Raw genomic sequence first — 23,189 nt, 5'->3', positions numbered from 1 at the left:
TCAGGGGTTAGGGGCCCTTACCCTACCCCCACAGCTGAAAATCTCCGTGTAAATTTTGACTTCCCCAAAACTTAACTACTAATAGCCTACCGTTGACCAGATGCTTACAGATAACTGAAAGAGTGGATTAACACATTTTTATGTGTTATATGTATCATATACTGTATTCTTTAATAAAGTAAGCCAGAGAAGAGAAAATGTTATTAAGAAAATCATAAGGATGAGAAAATACAGTTATAGTACTGTACATATATTTATTGAACAAATCTGCATATAGGCAGGCTGAGCCACGGCTGCACAGGGTAGGCTTGGCATGGGAATGGCGTTGTTCTACAGCCTGGTGGTTTCTAGTTGGTAGAGGCAGCTGCCAGGTGGGCCCATGGCTGGTGGCAGTAGCCTTGAGGTGTAGTACACCTGCCCCATCTGCCTGGAGGTGTAGCTCTAGCCTGTGGCCATGGGCAGCTATGGCCCTCCATGAGTGCACTGGCCTCCGGAAGGTGGAGGGGCAGGGGCACCACCATGGAAAGGGGTCTGTCTGAGACCCCGGTGAGTGAAGAACCAAGTGGGAGGGTGCGGGTATACCAGGGGCTCAGGGCTTCCTGCACAGTGTCGTCCCTGCCCTCTGCGCATGTTCCTCTGCTTCAGCCCAGCCTCCTGCCCCAGCCCTGGCACTTTACCTGACCACCCCACGGACACACACGGCAATCTGCAGCCCTGTCTAGTCCTAGGGCCCTGGGGGCTTCTGACGGCCTCCGAGGGCCTCCCTCGTACTCAGAGGCTAGTAGGCACCTTTGATTGTATCTGTAGAGACTTGGGCGGGCAGTTGTAAATAAATGCCTTGTGGCTTTTGGTGCCAACTCTTAAAAAGAAAGCCCACACGTGTAAGAGGACCAGCACAGGGCAAACCCATGTTGATCAAGGGTCAACTGTAATAACACTTGGTACCAACAGGTGAAGGAAGGGAGAAGTCAAAGATGCTTGGAGTTTCTCTAGAAAGTGTTTTCAACTTGGCAAAATCAGGGGCAACACTCTTTTTAAATCTAGGATTGTTTTTGGTTCTTTATAAAAAAGGGAAATTACAGGACCTCGAGAGGCCAAAGATAAGTCAGAAGGTGATTCTGTTGCTTCTCTAAACTTTGTTTAATGGGACTCCGCTGTCTATACCTTGGCTTCAGCCTTCTGCATGTGTGATTTTGGCTCTGTGCTAGGGAGATTTCTGTTTTCATATGTCAAAACAGATCTGGACCTTTTTGGTATGTGGACACAGTGGATTTCCCTGCATTAGGCACTGTCTTAAATTTGGAGGAAGATGTCTCCACTCCTCTTGGAAGGGAGTTTAGGCAGGTACAGCTCCATTCTCCCATTTGAGGCAGGTTCAGGTGAAGGTTCTTTATAGCAGAATGAAAAAGCCAGTTAGCCCAATTTGTGGACAAAGATTTTTCATAGGCACTTGCAATATTTCATGTTGCCTCTGTTGAAGTGACATGAGAGTTATCAGAGAAAGATGCACAAGTTAATAGTCACAATTTCTTATTTGCATCTCTACGGAGAGGAAAAATTATTAAATGAAGGAGGTTTTAGGCCTATAATAGAGAATTTGACTTAGTGTTTCCTGAAACTAGAAAAATGAAGAAAAAAAACTAGTCAAGCCTGGCTCAGATGCTTCTAATGGACTTTGACGAATTGAAAAAATGATCTTAAAGCACTTTCTTGTGGATATGCATATATTTACGTATTTTGCAAGTGATGTGAATACTCCTCCCGGTGAAAAATTCTGTGATAAGTACGAAACCTGTGTTCTCTGACCATCATGCCAAATACTGGTCATAAAGGCTTCCACTAAATTCTAAAACTCATTAATATAAGTTAGTATGACATATTTATTAGAGTTTGTAATACTACATATATTATTATAGTATATAAAAATGTAGCATAATACAACATAAAAATATAGCATAGTACCAAATGAGTATTGTCTTTATTACTCTGTTCTCATGCTAAAGCCTTGCTTTCTGTTTTTGTTTATAGCATGTCCGACGGCTATCCCAACTGATTTGGTCTTTCTCATTGAGGAATTCAGCTGGGACAGGCAATCAAATTTCCAACAGGTTGTCAGCTTCTTAAAGACCACTGTCAGCTCTCTAAACGTTCGTCCAGATGGTGTGAGAATTGGCTTGGTCTTTTACAGTGAGGAACCACGACTGGAGTTTTCCCTGGATGCATTTCAGAATGCAGCCAAAATCTTAGAGTATTTGGACAAAATAACCTACCGGAGAAGAAGTGGAAGGACCCAGACTGGAGCTGCTTTGGATTTCCTAAGGAACGAAGTTTTCATTGAGGAGAGGGGCAGCCGGTTCAAACACGGTGTGCAGCAGCTGGCCGTGGTCATCACGGAAGGCTTCTCTCAAGACCAGTTGTCCAAGCCAGCTTCCCTCCTCCGCAGGGCAGGGGTTACCATCTACGCGGTGGGCACCCACCTTGCCTCAGAGAGTAAGGACCTGGAGAATATAGCATCATATCCTCCTTGGAAGCATGTCATCTCGCTGGAATCCTTTCTGCAACTCTCTGTTGTGGGAAACAAGATTAAGAACCAACTCTGCCCTGAGACCGTGGACAAAGGTGTTTCCATTTCTGGGATGGGCCAGGCTCCACAAGAAGGTAGGGGATCTTTTCTAAATTTCATCTTTTTTTTTTTTTTTTTAAATCTTTACTCTGCTTGTTCCATATACCTGCCTCCTCTACTCCTTATCCTAGGAAAGATTTTGGAGTCAGTTTATTAAAAAACAAGAACACAAAACTTATAAAATCATTATTTTGTTTTGATTCCAAACAGTGCAAAAGAATGTGAAGTAAAAAGTGAACATTCCTCCCTCTTCCTATCTTAGCCTTCATCCCTTTTATTAGTTTTTAAAATTTTTTGAGATTTTTTATCTTTAAAAGGATTTATTCATTTGACAGAGAGAGAGAGCACAAGCAGGGGGAGCGGCAGGCAGAGGGAGAAGCAGACTCCCCACTGAGCAGGGAGCCCGATGTGGGGCTCGATCCCAGGACCCTGAGATCATGACCTGAGCCAAAGGCAGACACTTAACCCACTGAGCCACCCAGGTGTCCCCTTTTTATCAGTTTGATGAAAATATATGTAATTTACAGTAGAAGCCTTAGGGATCGAGGTATGGATTTACTAAATCTTAAGCTCCTTGAAGTAGAAAATTATTTCTAAAAAGATAAGAACATTCTTGAAATTAAAAAAATTTTAACTTAAAATATAAATGAACATTAATTTACCAGTCTTTTGTGTAGAGCCAAGGCTTCTTTGAATATGAGCCCTGCTGATTGGAGTTCCGTATGTTTTCTTCATCACACATCCAATAGTATAGTTTCTATAATTTCTAGTTTCAGTTTCTTTAAAGTGGGAAGAAAAGCTAGCCACTTTTGAAACAATCTGAGTATAGAATCCTGATTTTTACGGTCTCAAAAATTCAGTGTTTGTGGCGCTATCTGGCATACCAACAACTTCCTTTAAAACAATTTGCTTTTATTGGGTCTTTTCTAAGCAGTTAACCTGGTTTTCATAGACATAATAAACCTCTTTTATTCACACTCATATCCTATTGATTTGTACAATATTCGATTTGCTGTGTAATTGTAGTAACAAAACTTCCATAAATAGGCTGAGCACAAACCCATGTTACTCTTGGTAGGCTTATTCTTTGTTGACCTTACAAATAAAACAGTCAGTTATTTTACCAGCAAAAAATGGGTTTATTTGGGAATAGCAGAGAACTGCAATTCAGGACGGGCAAGCTATAGCAACAACAGTAGGTGAGTCCAGCAAACAAAGGAGAGGAATATTTTATTGAGAAGGAAGAAATTGGGAGGGATTGTTTCGAATGAAAGTCCATTGGAAAAATGCAAGAGCTCAGAGTGGTGGCAGTTTCTTAGGCTGAGTTGCTGGGGCGGTTGATTTCTTGTAGGAGATGCATTATTCATGTTTTTCGTATTGGGGCTATAATTGATTCTTTCCTGCTGAGGATTCTTCTGTTGGGGCCTGAAATGGACAAGTGGTAGGGCGTTGGAGTTCCCCTTTTTGCTCTCTGGTCTCATTTTAGAGATGTTTCCCTTTATTAATTTTCACCACTTTAATGGTGAAAGAAATTTCACCATTAAATTTCTTCCACTGAGTGAAGCAGAACTGTGTTGTGTTACCCTTGGGGGCTTCCAGGGGGGAGGGCACTCGGCGTATTGTGGGAGCATCCCTCATGTGTTACTGATGTGAAGGGAGGAAGTCAATTATCTGGTGAGCCGTTTAAGAAGAAGTTGGTTAGAAGAGCTCCTACTGTGTATGCAGTTTCAAAAAAACACCAGAGAAAACATAGCAGTTAAGTATATGCACCTTGGAGTCAAACTGCCTGAATTTTAAATCCCTAATTTTCCACTTACTGGCTATCGTAAGTGTCTTTGTGTCTGTCTGTTCATTTGTCTATTTTTGTCCACCCATGCTAATATTTCTAAGATTCAAATCAGGATAATAGAAAGAAGTTGACTACTTGAAATGTAGATAATTAACTTAAAATTCAAGGCTGTGATTATATCTTCAGGGGAAAATCACTGAGCCTTTTTTTAAAACAATCATTAAATAATCTTGTAATTTCTTCATTACTTGTGCTGAGGTCTAGAGATTTAAAATATCTAAATAAATTCCCATCTTTCGCTTTGGCCTGTTTTTTTTTTATCCCTTTCTCTTTTCTGAGAATGAGAAACAAAATGATTAAATATGAATTTCATTTCCTTGTGCACCCCCTCCCTATAATCTGTAGGGAAGAAGGAGAGAAGCCTCCTTTTCTCTTCTTCTAATTCACAGACAGTATAAGGGCTGAGAGTTGATTTCGTTCCCAGACTGCATGGCAGCTAAAATGAAACCTGGAATCAGGAAAATCAGTCCCAAATCTAGAGTGGTTAAAGGTAAATGGAAGTTGGGGCAATTTTACCAGAAATCTGTCCTGGATGACCATTAGATCCTAATATCTACCATTTATTACTCATCAGCTATGTGTCAGATACTCGGCTAAGCACTTTGTGTATGTAATAGATATGGATGCATAGCAGCCTCCAGGCTGTAAAAATTATTCTCTCTCTTCCTTCCTGCCTCAAATTTCCATCTGCCAAGATTGGCATGAATGTGTAGTGCCAGACGCTCTTCAGGGCTCTGGGATCCTTTGGACTGTGCAAAGGCCCTGGGCTGCTGTGGAGTTGCTTTGGACCACTGCTGCATGGGGCTGGCTCCAGAGATGCCTCTCCCTGCCCAGTGGTCTTTTTCTCAGACTTGGGCCAGGCATCTACCTGTTATCAGTGGGTGATGGCTTCAGGTAAGGTCTGAATTTTTGCCTTCTTTTTCTATAACTACCCCCTCGAGTCTCCAAGCATTCAACAAACACTACCAGAGAGGTGGATAACTATTTTCCACACCCTTCCAAGTCACACCCCCTTCCAATGCCTGCCCCGCTAGGGTAGGATTGCCAGATATGATGTGGGATGCCCAGTTACATTTGAACTTCATTCAGATAAACAATAAATACTTTTTAAAGTGTAAGTTTGTCCTACGTATCACGCAGACCAAGGTCCTCCCAACCGAAAGGCCTGACCAAGGGAGCCCATCTGCTGCCTCAGACCCCTTCCCTTTCAACCAGGAAACATGAAAAGCTCTTGATTCTTCCCTGGGACAAGGGAGTCTAGAGATTAAAAACACAAGGCTGGACCGCATTTTCTGAGAGGTGCAAGGAGAAAATTATGTGTCTTTTTTTTTTTTTTTTTTGAGGACTCTGCTATGTGACAATGGGTGATCTTAATCATTAATTTTTAATACTCAGCTCTGCTGTTTTTCTATGATCTTGTTTCGTTCTCACTATAATCTTACTGAGTAGGTGTTAAGATTGCCATTTGACAGGTTAGGAAATAGAGAGGCAAAGGGGCAAGGCTGGATACTAAGTGGTTGAGAAAGGATCCATATGTAGAGCCATTTTGCTCTTTGGAGTCTAAGCCTTAATACACAGTGATTCACTTAAGTAAGGCTCATTTAAAACAGAAAGGTTTATATTAAATTAATTAAGTTTCAGAAAGTGTACTCTTTTGCCCATATTTTAAGAAGTCTGACTTGCATGGGAAACAGGAATATTGGGGACTCAGACAACTCCTAGCTTCAAACATGTCCTGATATTTTACTTTAGCTTGTCCTCAACTTCCCCATTTGAGAAATGCCAAGTACTACTTACTTCATGTCTGAAATGCGGTTCACCAGAAACAGACTCTGAGACAAGGATATGGATGCAAGTGATTTATCTGGGAGGTGCCCCCTGGGGATACTGGTAAGGAAAGGCGTGGAGATTTGAGAAAGGAAAGGAAGGTGGCCAACAGAGGCTGAATTAGTGAGCAGGTAATTGCTGTAGGCATCTGGGGCTCAGTTCTGCTGGGGACTCAGGGAAATTGTGTAGAGTTCACCTCAGAGTTGTCCTACCCAAAGGGCAAGGGAGCTGGGTACGTGTCCACTACTCCCCTCTCAGTCATTGGTTGGTGGCTGCTTCCAAACTCACTCTCAGGCATTTCGGCCTGCCTGCTGTGTGGCTGATCAGGCTTCTGGTCAAACAGAATCCCTCAGCAGAGTCACAGGTGTTTTCAGTAGAAAGCTGTTGGCTCTCAAGGGAATAATGAGAGCTGAGAGCATATGGGTGGGGTCAGGATGAATAGCTTTGGCTACGTGCTATCTCACACCCCGTTCTTATGGGTCGCTCCTTCTTCTTATTGCCTAGACTGTGTGCACATTGAGAAGGCCGATATTTACTTCCTTGTCGATGGGTCTAGCAGCATCAACCATGATGATTTTCTCGAAATGAAGACATTCATGAATGGGGCGATAAAGAGGTTCCAAATTGGGCCTGACAGAGTACGGTTTGGAGTCGTTCAGTACTCAGATGGAATTGATATTCAATTTATCCTCAACCAGTATTCCAGTGTGTCAGGACTGAAGGCAGCCATTGATGACATCCAGCAGAGGAAGGGTGGCACCATGACTGGTCAGGCCTTGAGCAGCATGGCTCAGGTCTTTGTGAACACCAGCCGCAGCAGTGTGCCTTGGTATCTCATAATCATCACTGATGGTAAATCTGAAGACCCGGTGGCTGAGCCTGCAGAGGCATTGAGGAGAGAAGGAGTCGTCATTTATGCTATTGGAATAAAAAATGCTAATGTTATGGAGCTCAAGGAGATAGCTAAAGATAAGACGTTTTTCACGCCTGAGTTTGATTCCCTGAAGGCCATCCAACAAGATGTGGTGCAGGACATCTGCTCCTCAGAGAGTAAGAGTTGTTTCTTTAGTCTCTCTTTCCCTCCAAGTGTATGTATTGAATCTAATTAAATAGGCTTCATTCTCAAAGTGTGGACTCACTGGGGTCCAAAAGGGAATGTTGGACACAGAGTGACTATGACCTGGAATGAAGCAAGCTGGTTAGATTCTATCTTTATCATACAGCTGTGTCTCCTTTGTGCTAGGTCACAGAAAATTTATCTCATTGACTTCCTCTCCCACCCCCTTTAAAAATATTTTCACGTTTGTATATATGCCACCCCGGACTGTCCCTGGGGACTTATAATTACTTGGTTTCAGACTCTGAGGGAATGTTCTGTTCTCCCTTTTGTCCCCAGCCTGTAAGAATAGGCAAGCTGATATTATCTTCCTGATAGACGGTTCGGAATCCATCTCCCCAAAAGACTTTGAAAAGATGAAGGGATTCATCAAGCGGATGGTGAACCAAGCTGATATTAGTGCTGATGAAATTCAGATTGGCCTTTTGCAGTTCAGCTCAACTCCTCAGGAAGAATTCAGGCTCAACCAATACTCCTCAAAGGCGGACATCCACAGAGCCATCTCAAATGTTCAGCAGATGAAGGATGGCACCCACACTGGGAAAGCCCTGACTTTCACTCTGCCTTTTTTTGACAGTTCAAGAGGAGGGAGACCCAGTGTTCATCAGTATTTGGTTGTGATCACTGATGGGGTTGCCCAGGATGACGTGGTCGTGCCAGCCAAGTCTCTCAGGGACAGGAACATCATTATTTTTGCCATTGGGGTGGGAGAAGCCAAAAATGCTCAGCTTTTGCAGATTACTGATGACCCGCAGAAAGTGTACTATGAAGAGAATTTTGAGTCCCTGCAGAACTTGGAGAAGAAACTTCTTCTTAAGGTTTGCATTCCGCAAGGTGAGTGACAGAGGGTTTGTTATTTGATCTATGAGCCCATCGTAAGTGTCAGGGGTGCTGTTGTCTCTCTTAAGAAAATAAAACAGATCCTTCTAGCTGGAGGAGGGAGGGAAGGTCACCCTGAGGGGAGGACAGCGGGCCTGAACCCTGGATGCTGTGGTTCACCTTCCCCTGGGGATTCTTTCAATTGTTCTCATGGTTGTCACCACTCTGGACCCCAGGGGCCTGAACCTTCTCAAAACAGGCCTCTAGAAAGTCCTTACAACTCTTAGGTTTATTCCGTGTAGATAGAAGAACCAGACTGGAATATGTAAACACTGAAGATTTGGCATACTGAAAAATTTACTGAAGATTTGGGCATACCAGAAGGGAAATAGAAGCAGAGAATAATATCAGGTACACAGATGCTCTTAGGAACTAGAACACAGTTTTTTTTCTATGTGGCTTTGTACAGAGGCCTCTCTACTTTGTTGCCAGGGGCTTTCACGTGGCTGAGGACATCCTCAACCCCATTTTATCTCTTCAAGTTTTTATCCTAAACAGTAAGGTCCAGAGACAGGTGTTCTTCCTCCCAAGAGTCTGCATCTGCTCTTCCCCCAAGACTTGCCTTATAATGCGGAACTGACCTGGAGAATATCTTCATGGACAACGCTCCCTCTTACCCACGGGGAGTGAGATTCTCCAGCACAATCACAATAGAATCAGAATGGCTAAACTTTAGATGGTCCCTTTTTGTGCCAGGGGCTCTTCCAAGGGCTTCCACATATTAAAACACTTAATCTTCACATAACCCTATTAAATAGATACTATTTTACAGTTGGGGAAACTAAGGCACAGCAAAATCAGGTTATTTGGCTCAAGTAAATAGCACAGCTGAGATTTAAACTTGAGGCAGTCTGGATCTAGAGTCTGTGTACTAGATATTGTTCTACATTGCTTTTTGGTATAGCATGGTAGAGCATAAGAGGGCCTCTCAAACTTTAATATGCATTTGAATAACCTGGAGCTCTTATTGAAATGCAGATTCTGACTCAGTAGGTCAGGGTGGGATTCTGCAATTCTAACAAGCTCCCAGGTGGTGCTGATCCCACTGGTACTCAAATTACACTTTGAGTAGGAGGGTAATATACTATAATGTGTAGTAGAGTGTAGTGTAGTAGAGTATAGTACGGTATGATATTGTAAGGCATAACGAAGGGTAGTATAGTATAGAGGAGTTTAATATAGTATGATATAGTATAGAATGTCATCGGATGGCATACAATGGTATAATATGGTATAGTAATACCTAGTAAAGTGTAGTATAGTATAATAAAGCATAGTATAGTATGAAATCGTATAAAGGAGTGTATAATGAAACCCATAAAGCCCAACATTCCTACACCAACCCCATGTGAAGCAGATACTATTACTATGATACCCAATTCCCAGATGAGAAAAGCAAGAAAGAGGTAAGAAACGTAGATGGGAAATAATGGGAGTCAGGGTTTGAACTTTCCAGAACCTTGGTGTTGAAAGCTGGAGCCAATTTTCTAGAGTATTAGATTAATATTTTTGTTTATACTGTGTAAAGGATATCACTTTGCCGTGTCCTTGGTGAATTCAGAAATCAATCAAAAAGAGTGGATGTGTGAATTTATTTTTTAAATAAGCATGATCATGGGTTGTCCCGCATTAAGTAGTTCAGATTTTTCAGGAGTCAAAGTCCATTTTTGTTTGTTTGTTTATATGTACCTGGGTATTATTCCAGGCAGGAGAAAAGATACAGGATTCCAGCTTCTCTTTTCAGATTATTTTGTACCACATAGTAAATTAAGATTTACATTCATCTTCAGCTTTGTCTTTTGATTTTTTGATAAAATTAGCTGCATACCTCAATAATGGCTGGAGCCTAATTAATTCCAGAATTCTAGGATCATAAAGCTGAATCATAAAGACCTTAGAGATTACTTGGCAAGGTTCAACCCTCTACATTAACAGGGAAAAAAATGCTTGCATATTCTTGCATTTGCAGAATAAAGCCAGCTGAAAATGTCCCTGGGGGAAAATGTAAATTAGAAATGTTGGAATAACATACCATATTGCAGAAAGGAAATTCCTTTTTTTTCTGAAATGAGATCTGATGTAGAAATGGGATTTATATCTGTGAAAACTCCTCTTGGTGAATTTCAATTAGAGATTTAAAAGTCAAAACAAAACCAAGATATTTTATATGAAAGGAGGGGAGGAAGGCATTTTCTGTCTTGGCAATTTGGGAAGCATATCTGGCCAGCTAGCAGAGAGTGTATTATTTAGGGGATGGAAAACTCATGGCTCAGCCCTGGATCTCAGATCCCTGAGAAACTTTAAGACATAGTTTATGACCATTTTCACTGGTAAAGGGTCCAGTATTTATTTATTTTCTTTAAATTTGTCCCCTAAAATCTGCAGTTTTGTTTTTATTGATTCCGAGCCAAATACTCCAGTGTGTGCTGGTCTAAGGAGAAAATGTCCACATGTCTTGGCTTGCCCCGGACAATTGAGAGTTAGGCTTGTTGTCCAGAAGTAAATAATAGTGGCCCTTTTATGACTGTTAAGTTACATTTTAAGTCATTTGTCCAGATTCTAATTCAGGTGCATTTGTGACCAACTTTTGCCTCCCCGTCGGAATTTTGTGCACGGTCTTATTATTCACCAGTGAGTGGGTGGGTATAGCCTGAAAGATCAGTGGGTTTTCAAATTCTCACAACACTCTTCCAGGAGGGCTTAATAATTTTCAGGTAGAAGAAACGGAAAATTGGGAGTGGTTGTCAGTCTTGATCTTTTGTAATATGCTCCCCTGAAATAAGGTATATGCAGAGGCGGTGAATAAGAAAAGAAACTTTCGGGGAAGAAGGAAATAGTACAGCATGTGCTGAAAGAGACTCAAGGCTCATTTATATTCCCTTCTTTATTCATTTATTAAACATTTAATGAGCATCTGTCTGTATTAGGTATTGGGAAAGTAAGATGATGTAATCCCTACTATGAAGGAATCTTTGTTTAGTGGGAGAGAAGTTCAAGTAAAGTAGCATGGACATACAGGGGCATTTAATAAGTCAACTTGAGGACCTGGGGACATGAGTCAGAGAGGGCTTTAGGGAGGGGGCTGGTTCTCTGGAACTGCAACTTGAAGGACATGTATGGGTTAACCAGATCGGGATGGAGGAGAGGGTAAAGGACACTTCAGGTAGAGGGACTAGGCTCTACAGAGGAACAGAGGTATGAAACACGGTATGTTGTATCAGTTAGCTTTGATATCCACCAAATTAAACACACACCGCCATTGTTTAGCTTCCATTTCTGTGGATTGGCTGGAGATTCTTCTTTCAGGGTTGGCTGATGTCTTCTGGGCTCAGTCATGCATCTATGAATGACTAATTTGATTTGCTTCTCTTCCACCTTCGAAGGATGCGACATAGATTTGTCTGTAGGAGTTGATATTTCCACTTCCGCAAGGCAAGTTCAGCAGAAACTTCAAGGGTTACTGCCGGAGGTGATGCGACCGTTGGCCTTGCTTTCCAACATCAGCTGTAGTGCGGCTGGTGGCCTCAACCTGATGTTCCGCTACTTGGTCCCTGGCTCAAATGGCCAGCTTATCTTTGACTCAGGCTTTAAAAAGTATAGTGATGATATTATTCAGACATTCTTAATTCATCAGACTGCCACGAGCAACTATATGGATGCGGATTTTTTGCAGTCCCTGGGAGATCATGCTATCCATCTGTCTTCTGCTAAAGTGAAGGTAATAAATGCTGAGAACCCATGATATGACACCAATTGCCAGGGTGGGAGGGATAAGGCTTTTGTAACGGAGGCCAATAAACTGTTCTTCACTGGAGATTTCACATAGAGGAAAACCATAGTCTTACTCAGTAAAGACCAGCAAGGGATATGTTTTCATTCAATCAACAAATATTTGCTAAGCCCTAGAGGTTCTGGGCTAAATAATGCCAGTAGAGATAAAAGGATAAATCCCTGTCCTCAAGTTGCTCACAGTTTAGAGATCCAGATTCTTCCATGGTGCAAATTCATTCCAAAGACAACTTGGAAGATATTAGCTCCTTATTATCACTGATTGTCATGTAGGGTAGGGCCCATTATTTTTCCGGTCAGCACTTTGAACTATCTTTAGTAACTAGCTAATGGCTTCTTAGTGGTCCTCCCTTCCTGGTGCCCAAGAACTACATACCCACGAAAGCCTACAGAAATGAAAAGATCTTATGTGATGTTTATTAGGAAATGTCATCCCCAAACTTTGCAAGTTACATTTAGTTTTTCCTTCCATCATGCATCCAGTGGATTTATTTCTTAAAATATAGAATTCACTTTTAAATTAAAATTTTCTGTGAATAAAGGTGACACACTTTAATTATAAAAATGCATTAAAATTTTGCTATTTTTGCACTGATAAAGATGAGTATTGTAAGACCATTTTTGGAAGGTATTTTTAAGGGAACACATTAAGCTGGTTCAAATTCTTTTTTTTGGCAGGGGGCCTTAGGGATATTGAAGTAAAAGTGAATGTGTAATAAAGTAACAAATGGGTGAAATGAAACAGGGTGAAAGGCTGGATACAACCAGAAAAGCTAAGCCTATCCTTGCATTGTTACAAAATGTGCAACTTCCAGCATTTATCTTTCCCCTCTCCCCTTCCTCCCCTCCATCCTTGTTCCCCTCTCTCCTCCTCTCTCTCATAAACAACAGGTCCTTTTAGTGTTTACAGACGGACTGGATGATAATTTCCAGAGACTGAAGATAACATCTGAGCTTCTCCGCAGCAAAGGCAAGTGCTCATAGTTTCCCTGGGTGGGCTGTTCTTCCCACAGGGACCGAGATCCTCTTTCACATTTCCAGATGGCACTGGATCCCATTAAGCCTTCCATAGACTAACCCAGGTGGTTGGAGTTCAGTGCCCACAAGGCTGATGCTTTGTATCAATCAGGGCTGAGAGAACCCCAGGGTCCCATATCCCTGACAGTGACCAAGGGTCACTCTGACTGAGACAGGACTGACCAGTTACCAGCCTGGCATTTGCTTTTGAGGGTTGAATGTGCAACTCCTACTTCATGATGAATGGGTGCCGTTTGCTCTTGCAGGCTACCAAGGGGTCCATACGTCTCTTTTTTCTAAACTCTGGAATCACCCTCAAGTTGGGCTTCGCTTTTCCCACTGCCCTTCCTTCCTCCTATGCTCACCAATCTTCCTCTTTCTTCATCCCCCAAGGGCTGCTACTAGTCTATATGGCACCTTTGTGAAAATAGAACAAGATGCCGATGCTGTGGGTGGATGCGACCCTGTGCCTGGGCGCCTGGCTTGAAGAGTAGTGTGCTGGCTGGATTTCAGGGCCCCCCAGCTTCCTCGGCTGGGCAGTACCACCTGCACAGCCGTGTGCCCTTGCTCCTCTGCTCGCATTTTGTGTCATATAAAAGCTCTAAGGCAAACTCAAGATGAATAAGCAGCAACCCAAGCCCCCTGTAGCCCTCTCCCTTCTCCGTAGAGTATGTTCAGTATATTCCTCTTGAGATGATGCTTTCCATTGGTTAACAATGTGCTGGAATATTTGCTGTGATAACTTGCTCCCAACTGGATTTACCACATAGGAAGTTTAAAATGTTGCAAATCTTCTGGAAGGGAATTTGAAGTATTTGACAAAAGATGGCGAACTTTGCCTACATGCTAGATCAGCATTCCATTTCTAGAAATTTATTTTAAGGAATAACTAAGAACATGTAAACACATGTTCTTTTAACCACAAGATTGTAAGTAGCTTGTTTAAAATAGCCAAAAGCTGATGTATGTATGTATGTGTGTGTGTGAATTTACTGTTCAAAATATTAACAAATACTCTGAAATTCTATGAACGGTGATTTCTAGCCAATTTGAAAAGTGTCCTTGTCCATTTGTTCTCTATTATGTGGGCAAATCCACATGATTTTTAGTGCCTTTATCAGTAGGATGGGCTCATGCTTCAAATCCCAGTGGCTTAAACTAGCAAGAATATATTTATCTTATGCCTTATGACCATTCATTTGCGTCTCATTCTCATCACTTAAGGACCTAGGCCGAAAGAGGGTCTGTTCCTGTGGCAGGGGACAGGAAATGGGGCAAATTATGCACTGCTCTGAAAATTTCTTGTAGGGAGTGACACATGTCACTTCTGCTCTCATTTCATTGGTCAGAAATGCAGTTTGAGACAAGAAGGATATAGGAAGGGTGGGATGATGCATGAATATCTAGGGCCAGGACAAAGAGCGTTCAAAAGACATGCAAGTAAATCTCCCACCGGCTGGTATTTTGAAGGATTCTCTGGGCTCCTCTTTGTTGGCCTGGAAGGTGTGCATAAATTAGAAGAGCTCCAGGAGCTAGAATTTGGCAGAGGATTCATATATAATCAACCTCTGAGCATCACACTGCAATCCCTCCCAAGCATCTTACTGAAGCAACTTGTAAGTGTTTTTTTCTTTTTAACACCATCCTTCACTAGGTCTATTCATTCTAATAATTTTAAAAACCCAGAGGGAATTTTGTCTCTTTGGTGTGTAATGTGACACAGTTAACACAGATGAAAAAAAATCATGTTACATGAGTTCTGCTTTTCAGGACGCAATTGTGGAAAGAAGATGCTGCAATATATATATAAAGTGTTTTGGAGAAGATGGGTACCAGGGTGATGGTGGAAACCCTGGGAGCAAGGTGAGAATTTGTTGGACATGGATGGTGCTGGGAGAGAGATGGCCTTTCAGCACCCACTACATACCAGGCCCGTGTTCTGTCTTTAACACACCTTTGCTAATTCAACCCTCTAACAAACCTTTGAGGCCAATGTTACTTTACAGGTTGCAATAGAGGCTTAGAGAGGGAACATTACTTCCCCAAAGTCACACAGGTACCAAGAGGCACTTTGTGATTTAAGCCCCTGTGACTATCTGACTCCAAGGCTCACGTTCTTTCTACTATATTATGCTGTCTCCTTACATTTATTTGACAAATAATTTCACAGACAAATTTCACATACTCAACCACCGCACAGAGGTTTTCACTTGTCTACAAAATATTCCCTTACGCACCAGCTGCTTTTTTTTACATTGGTCACTGCCTCTTCCCCTCCGAGCTGACGTTCTATTCTATAGCATTAAACTCTGAGGAAAGATACAATCGCTGACTCACGAGTGGTCACTTTGCATCTCTCTATTAACTCCATGGTGAAGCAATAGCAAAATTACCAGGTCCCACTTTTAAGGGAGAATAAATCTCATTAAAAATGGTCCTCAGTTCTGCAGGACATGAGGTGTCCTTCACACATGAACTACAGCTTTATGATGGCGGGATCATCCCAAATCCTCATGGAAGGTTGAATCAAACCCATTGGCTTTGCCCATCTTTTCCCATTCTCTCTTTGTAAGGTTTTCTGTGAGGTTTTGGAATGAGCTCTTACTGACTTTGCAGATCAATCTTGATTTAGAACAGTATAAAGTATATAATGACTTCTTTTTTTTTTTTAAAGATTTTATTTATTTATTTGAGAGAGAGAGAATGAGAGAGAGCACATGAGAGGGGGGAGGGTCAGAGGGAGAAGCAGACTCCCTGCCGAGCAGGGAGCCCGATGTGGGACTCGATCCAGGGACTCCAGGATCATGACCTGAGCCGAAGGCAGTCGCTTAACCAACTGAGCCATCCAGGCGCCCAGTATATAATGACTTCTTGAGAAAAATTGAGGTTATGGCTTAGCATTAGATTTTTTCCCCCTTGCGTTGTTCTTAAGTATCAGACTGGAGAATGAGGAAATCAAGCTTGGGAACCTCTTGATATGTTTTTTTGCAACTCAAGGACTTTGCCTCAAAGGTCAAAGATGGGACTGTTTTGAATAATTGACTTCTCTGCTCTTTATGTCTGTACGAATTCAGTGGTTGGTTGTATTGATGTTCATGTCTTTGTTGATCCCAAAGAGTATACGGCTCCCATATCTTATTGACCATTTTTAAATTAAAGAAACACATCTGGCTATAAATGGCAAGCCAAACTTCCCTGAGAGGAAATGGTTTGTGTGTTATCTAAGAAGTAAAAAAGAGGAAGAGAAAGAGATTGGAAGAGACTAAACAGCTGAGTCATACAGTAATAAACAACCATTTCTCATAAGTAGCATGGACGGTAACATCTTTGCTTACTGACATTTTGAAAAACAAGGTCAAAGATCTCTTTAAGAGGAGAAATGTTCCTTAAACATTTAACTAGAAACTAGTTTTGGTTTGGATTTTCAGAATAAAATGGCTTAAAACGATATTTTGGAAAAATAAAAACAGGCTGACATGCCAACTATTAAGACAAACAGGTATTTCAAGTTTTCACTTTAAGACAGGCCAAAAATATTTGTTTCTAGATGTCCCTATACATTGTGCTCAACATTTAGTTGATTCTCAATAAAATGTCAACTCAGTGAGACAAAGGTATCTATCAGTAACAATTTAAAAAATTTTTAAAATTTATTATTATTATTATTATTAGAGAAAGAGCACAAGTGGGGAGGGGCAGAAGGAGAGAGAGAGAGAATCTCAAGCTTTACTGAGTGCAGAGCCCAATGTGGGTCTCAATCTCATGATGGTGAGATCATGACCCGAACTGAAATCAAGAGTTAGACGTTTAATGGACTGAGCCACCAAAGCCCCTACTAATAACAATTTTTATTTCATGTAGATTTAAGAAAAGAATTTAGAATCCAAGTTATTTCTTTTGATTTCCTTTTTCCTCAGGGAAAGCTGGGTACTGATGGGTTACCTGGTCATCCTGGTGAAGAAGGTGGACATGTAAGTACTGAATCTTATTTTTTTTTTATTTGAAGGAATATGGTAAAATGGATCAAATATTAGAAATACTTAATTGCACTTAAGTCATGAAAATTTTTCTCATCTATGCCATTTAAAATGGGTTTAAAATATCTATATAAAAATAACTATTTGTTATAACAAATGTTAGGTGTACAAATTTTATAAAGATATAGTCTCTAAAAGGTGTTTAATGATGAGGGGTGGTCATTTTAACCTGAATTTGAGGTAACTGAAAATGTGGTCTGTGTCTAGTGAGTATATATATAACAGTAGTTGTTAATCGTGAGCTGAATTGCAGGTACTTTGTTACTATTAACGAGGTAGCTATGTTTGTAAGTAATTTAACAAAATAAATTGAAGAGAACCAGGGCCATTCTTGTAACAAGATCCCTCAGATGCCTTCCTGAATGACCAAAAAGGTGACAGAGTTATAGTTACTCACCAAAAGTTTGCTTACAACCCTGGATATATCCCTGGGCACAGGAAAGTTAGCCATCGTGTGATTGGTTGTGGGGAAAAATGTATATTATAGAGAGAATTGCTAGCTCAGGGACTGGAATGCAATAGGGCCCATCTTTATTACAACATAAAATATCAAAAGGATTTGTAAATGTCTTGGTTTTCAGTTAATTTTAAGTTGTGGAAAACCACTTTACCACAGGTGTCTATTTTAAAGCTGCTATGTATACACCACTGGTTCTCAAACTTTCGGTCTCAGGATATCTTTACACTCTCTAAGATTATTGAGGACATCAGAGCTTCTGTTGATATAGTTTCTATCCATTGATATTTACCATGTTAGAAATTAAAATGGAAAGAATTTTATTTTATTTTATTTTTGAGAGAGAGAGAGCGTGCATGAGGGAGGGGAGGGGCAGAGGGAGAGAGACAATCCCAAGCTGGCTCTGTGCCCAGTGCAGAACCTAACACCATGCTCCATCTCATGACCCTGAGATCATGACCTGAGCCAAAATGGAAAGAATTTTAAAATATTTATTTATTTTACTCCCAAATAACAAAAATAAGCCCTTAATATAAATGACACATTCCTTTATGAAAAATAACTGTATTTTCCAAAACGAAATAGATGAATGAGAAGAGTGGCATTGTTTTACATGTTTGCAGTAGTTGTCTTATTAGAAGATAGCTGGATTCATATGTCCACTTCTGTGTTCAGTCTGTTGTGGTACCACTTGCTTGTGGTCTCTTAGAAACTCTCCTGTACACTTGGGAGAGAATAAGATAAGATAATAGCATCTTTGTGTAATTGGGAAAGTAGTTTTAATTTTCTGAGCACCCCCTCTCAAAGGGTCTTGGGGACCTGGGGGTCCTTGGACCATACTTTTCAAACTGCTGAGATATCCAAGCTTTCATGTTCTCATCGCCCCCTTGGAGTTGAGCATTGTTTTACTGTTTTGAATATTTAGGCTGCTGGAACTTGGAAAATCAGCAGAAATTAGAAAAAGAAATGCAGCTGTTGAGCTATATAAGCCAATTCATTTCTTTGATTATATTTGTGGGAGAATCACTCAACTTTTCTCTCTTTATTTTGCCTCAGCAATTATAGTCTTAGATTTTAGAAATACGTTTAGAAGTGTGGGCTGTGGGTATTTGCTGTTTTGTTCAGGTATGGTGCAAATATTCCTTTCCATTTTTATGATGTTTTAAAATGCCCTGTAAGTGTTATTTTATTTCTGTCTGCTTGGCCTATGGTTCAATAAGCGTGGCCAAATTTAAGAGAACAATTTGGAGTCTGGCCAACCTATTAGGATCATTGACACCAATTCCAGACAAATAATATAAACCAAGCCCTTGTCCGTCTAGAGTAAGAGACAAATTTGTCTTCCTTCTCCGCTGTCTTAACATCCTGAAACCAACATGGTTTATAAAGACTCTCTAGTACAAAGCTGGGAATATGATGTGAGTGATACATATACGTCTATATAATTTAAAATTTCATAGTAGCCATCTTAAAGACAATAACAAGAAATAGGTGAAGTTAATTTTAGTAATTTATTTAACCCAGTCTATCCAAAAGATAATTATTTCAACATGTAACGAATATAAAAATGGATGATAGTTTTTAGAAATACACTCTCTTTGAAATCCTGGGTGTGTTACACCCGTAGCACATCTCAGTTTGGACTAGACCCTCTGCAAGTCCTCAGGAGCCATGTGTGGTATATAATGGCTCTAGGGTCTGGTGGTGTTTTCTTTTTACTGCATTTCTCACAAGAGAAGGTGACTGCAAAATATGTTGTCCCCTGAATGACTTTTAATGTTGTTTTCCCCAGAGCAGGTAGATTGGTCTGCCCAATGGCTGAGACATCTCTCTGCAGATGGCAGGTTCAGAACGGGGCTATAATTTGTAGGTTCAAATTGAAAGCATATAACAACAAAGAGCTAATTCATTGTTCCAGTTATTTATTACTCCTCTTCCCCCGACCCCCCCTCCTACCCCCTGCAAAACCCCAGTGGTGTAAAACAACAATCAATTTATTATAGCCATGGACTCTGGGGTGGGGAAACTAAGAAGAGAAGAGTGGGTGGCTCTCTGCTAGGTGTCTGAAATCTCAGTTGGGCTGACCAGGCAGCTGGAGGACCCACTGCAGAGATGACTTCCTCTCTCATGCTCTGGAGTTTGGCTGGGATGGCAGATGGATGGGCCATAGTGGTCCAAGGACAGGGATGGCAGCTGGGTCTGAGAGGGAGCACCCACCAGGGACAGTCCGTCCTGAGAAGCAGCATTCCAGGAGACCAAGGCTGAAGCCCAAAGCTTCTGAGGGAGCCTCAGAAGTCACGTGGTAACTTGTCTGTCACATTCTATTGGGTACAGGCAAGTCACTAACTCCAGACCAGATTCAAGGTGGGTGGGGATGGGGATTAGACCCTTCTTCTCGATGGGGGTGTGGCAAGATCATATCCAGAAGAACACTGTAGATTTTGTTGTGGCCATCTTTGGAAAAGACAATCTGCCAGACTCATGAATTCTATATATTTTTAAAATGTACCTAGTATGAGATGGTGGTTTAAATATGCATTGGTTACCTATCAAAGCCTTATATATCAAATTAGATTATCTAGGGTCCCCAAAAACAGTAATGTAACTTCAGTAGTAACAAAACTAGCTAACATTTGTTGAGAACTTCATATGTGCTGGTTGCATGGCTAAACATTTTATATACATTTCCTCATTTCATCTACAAAATAAGATATTACTGTTATTATTCTCATTTCTCAAAAATAACTTGAACCAGCCTAGCATTTGAACAGCTTTTGATCATGTTATTCTTTCCACAGAATCATGGCTATGATTGATAGCTTTAAACCATTAGCGGGAGACCAGTTTTTAAACAGGATAGAGCTTAGTATCTGAATGAAAAACCCTGTAAGCCCAATTTTTTTTTCAAAACAATTTGACATAGGTACCCATTAAAGGGTGATTCCTGTTTTCTCATGAGAACATTCTAAAAAATGCTTTTGCCCAATTGGATTATATAAACTTTGAGGGATATAGGTGACAAATGTCTACTTATAATATTTAACTTACTTAGTTACACATGAACATTTTAAAGTCTTTCATTATGTAAAGTGATATAATAAGAAATTCTGCTTTTTTCTCTTTCTCATATTTTATCAAATAATTTTATTACAAATTCTTCCCATGGAGTTTCTATATCAGTTTTCCCAGCATTCCTGGAGCCTCAGTTTTGGAAACACCTTCCCTGGTTTTCTAGAGTATATTGTGTTCCCTTCTGTCTAAATTGTTTCAGATAAACCACTTTTGTGGGGGTGTGTGTGTGACAGAGAGAAAGTGAGCGAGAGCAGGGGGAGGGGCAGAGGGAAAGGGAGAGGGAGAGAAACTTAAGCAGGCTCCATGCTCAGCATGGAGCCCGATGTAGGGCTCGATCTCACGACCCCGAGATCATGACCTGAGCTGAAATCAAGAGTCAGATGCTTATCCAACTGCGCCACCCAGGCATCTCTAAGATAAACTGCTTTTTAAGTCTGTTTATAAAGTCTGTCATTGAAAATTTATTTTCAGTTTCAAAAACCCATTGCCTCATTTTTCTTGTGAGAATATTTTTATGGTCTTCACAGTGTAATCATGAATTCTATTGCTTTGAAAAGTGATTTTTAAAAATCTTATTTGCATGACATCTAACATTTGAAATTGTGAGTTCTCACTGTCAAATACGACAAATACATTATCTCTGTTAGATTTCTTTACCTCCTTTTTTCCTTCTTTTTTACCTGATCTGGTAGGTGACATCCATAAGGATCCCATAAATAATCTCATATTAACATTGACTGGGTGTCAACACTGTGCTGTTCAAAGTTAAGCAATGGAGAGAGTATTCTGAAATATGAGAATCTTTGTGAGGACTTTGTGAAAACTCAAGTTTAAGAATATCTTTTTTTCCAAGGAGTAATTTTGGGAAAACTCATACCTAATTATGTATGTATAGCAACTGAAACTTTAGAAACTGGGAATAGAAGTCATAAGAGTAGGTTTTTTTCTTTTTCTTCACAATTTTCTTTTAAATTTTTAGTTGTGGCAAACTACACATAACATAAAATTTACCATCTTAACCATTTTCAAGTGTACAGTTCAGTGGTATTAAGTACATTAATGTTGTTGCCAACCACCACCACCATCCATCTCCAGAATGCTTTTCATCTTGCAAAATTGAAACCCTGTCTTCATTATCACTAATTCCTGATGACCCCGTCTCCCCAGCCTGTCTCTTCCAACCACCATTCTACTTTCTGTCTCTATGAGTTTGACCAAAATAGGTCCTCATTAAGTAGGTTCATACAGTATTTGTATTTTTGGCTTATTTCATTTAGCATAGTATCCTTAAGATTCATCCATATTGTAGCGTATCAGAATATCTTTCCTTTTTAAGACCGAATAGTATTCTTGTGTGTATAAGGACCCTTTTTCTTTATCAATTTATCTGTTAATGGACACTTGGCTTCCTTCCACCTTATGACTGTCGTCAATAATGCTGCTATGAATATGTGTGTGCAGATATCTCTTTGAGACCTAGCTTCCAATTCTTTGGGGTATATACCCAGAAGTAGATTTGGTAGATTATATGGTAATTCCATTTTTAGTTTTTTTTTTTTTTTGAGAAACTACCATATGTGTTCCACAGCAGCTGAACTCTTATATTCCCATGAAAAGTGCATAACTGTTCCAATTTCTTCACATCCTCATCAACACTAGTTTCTTTTTGTTTTTGTTTTTGATAATAGCCATCCTAAGAGTGTTTTGTTTTGTTAAAAATAAACTTTAAGAACTTTCCCTTTGTGTCCCTTTGTTGGGACATTTGTATATAGCAACTATTTCCTAATGAAGGCAATAACCAATTATTCATGATTGGTAACACTGTGTAGTACAAAATAGTAAAGCGATATCTTAAAATTAAATTTTCCAGATGAAACTTAAACACCACACATTGAACTTAAAAATGCAGTTAGATGAGGAAGAGGGGGGAAAATAGACATTTACTTGGCATATACTGTACGTGAGGCTTTGCGTTCAGCATTTCGTACCCATTATGACATTTCATCTTCGTGACAATCCTACTGATATGTGCTAATACTTTCATTTTATAGATGTGGAGTTCAAAACTCAGAGAGAGTGACTTAAAAGGTCAGATAGAGAAGGTTGGAGTTGTGCCCAGGCCCCTGTCAGTCTGATGCCAGAACCTGCGCTTTTCTCGTTATCTCTTGCTGTTTAAGTACAAAACACCTCACTTGTCCAATCTGTATGATTTGTGAGGTACTTTCTTTCATTCATTTTTTTTTTAAAGATTTTATTTATTTATTTGAGAGAGAGAGAGCGCGTGAGTGAGCATGAGCAGGGGGGAGGGGCAGCGGAAGAGGGAAAGTCCAAGCAGACTCCCATGCTGAGCATAGAGCCTGATGCAGGGCTCAATCCCACGACACTGAGATCATGACCTGAGCCAAAACCAAGAGTCAGATGCTTCATCGACTGCACCACCCAGGCACCCGTGAAGTACTCTCAGTACAGATTCTCATGCATTCAATACAACGATCTTATGAATCGTTAGCATCAGTATTACC

The 23,189-nt window shown here is 40.5% G+C and overlaps 1 protein-coding gene across 1 annotated transcript in view; it reads left to right on the top strand.

The window, feature by feature from the left end:
* Positions 1–23,189, top strand: part of LOC110570658 (collagen alpha-4(VI) chain-like) — a gene marked incomplete at its 3' end in the record, with an annotated part of 83,050 nt that overhangs the window by 9,852 nt on the left and 50,009 nt on the right. The window contains exons 5-12 of the mRNA XM_021678709.1: positions 2,029–2,658; positions 6,804–7,349; positions 7,696–8,250; positions 11,679–12,013; positions 12,976–13,054; positions 14,572–14,717; positions 14,872–14,964; positions 17,019–17,072. Coding sequence (XP_021534384.1) covers positions 2,029–2,658; positions 6,804–7,349; positions 7,696–8,250; positions 11,679–12,013; positions 12,976–13,054; positions 14,572–14,717; positions 14,872–14,964; positions 17,019–17,072 — 2,438 coding nt within the window. The remainder of the gene's footprint in view (positions 1–2,028; positions 2,659–6,803; positions 7,350–7,695; positions 8,251–11,678; positions 12,014–12,975; positions 13,055–14,571; positions 14,718–14,871; positions 14,965–17,018; positions 17,073–23,189) is intronic.

The sequence above is a fragment of the Neomonachus schauinslandi genome, chromosome 1 (assembly GCF_002201575.2).
Source record: "Neomonachus schauinslandi chromosome 1, ASM220157v2, whole genome shotgun sequence".
Classification (NCBI taxonomy): Eukaryota; Metazoa; Chordata; class Mammalia; order Carnivora; family Phocidae; genus Neomonachus; species Neomonachus schauinslandi.
Note: the sequence above shows the minus strand (reverse complement) of the source record. Positions and strands in the feature narration are given on the sequence as shown.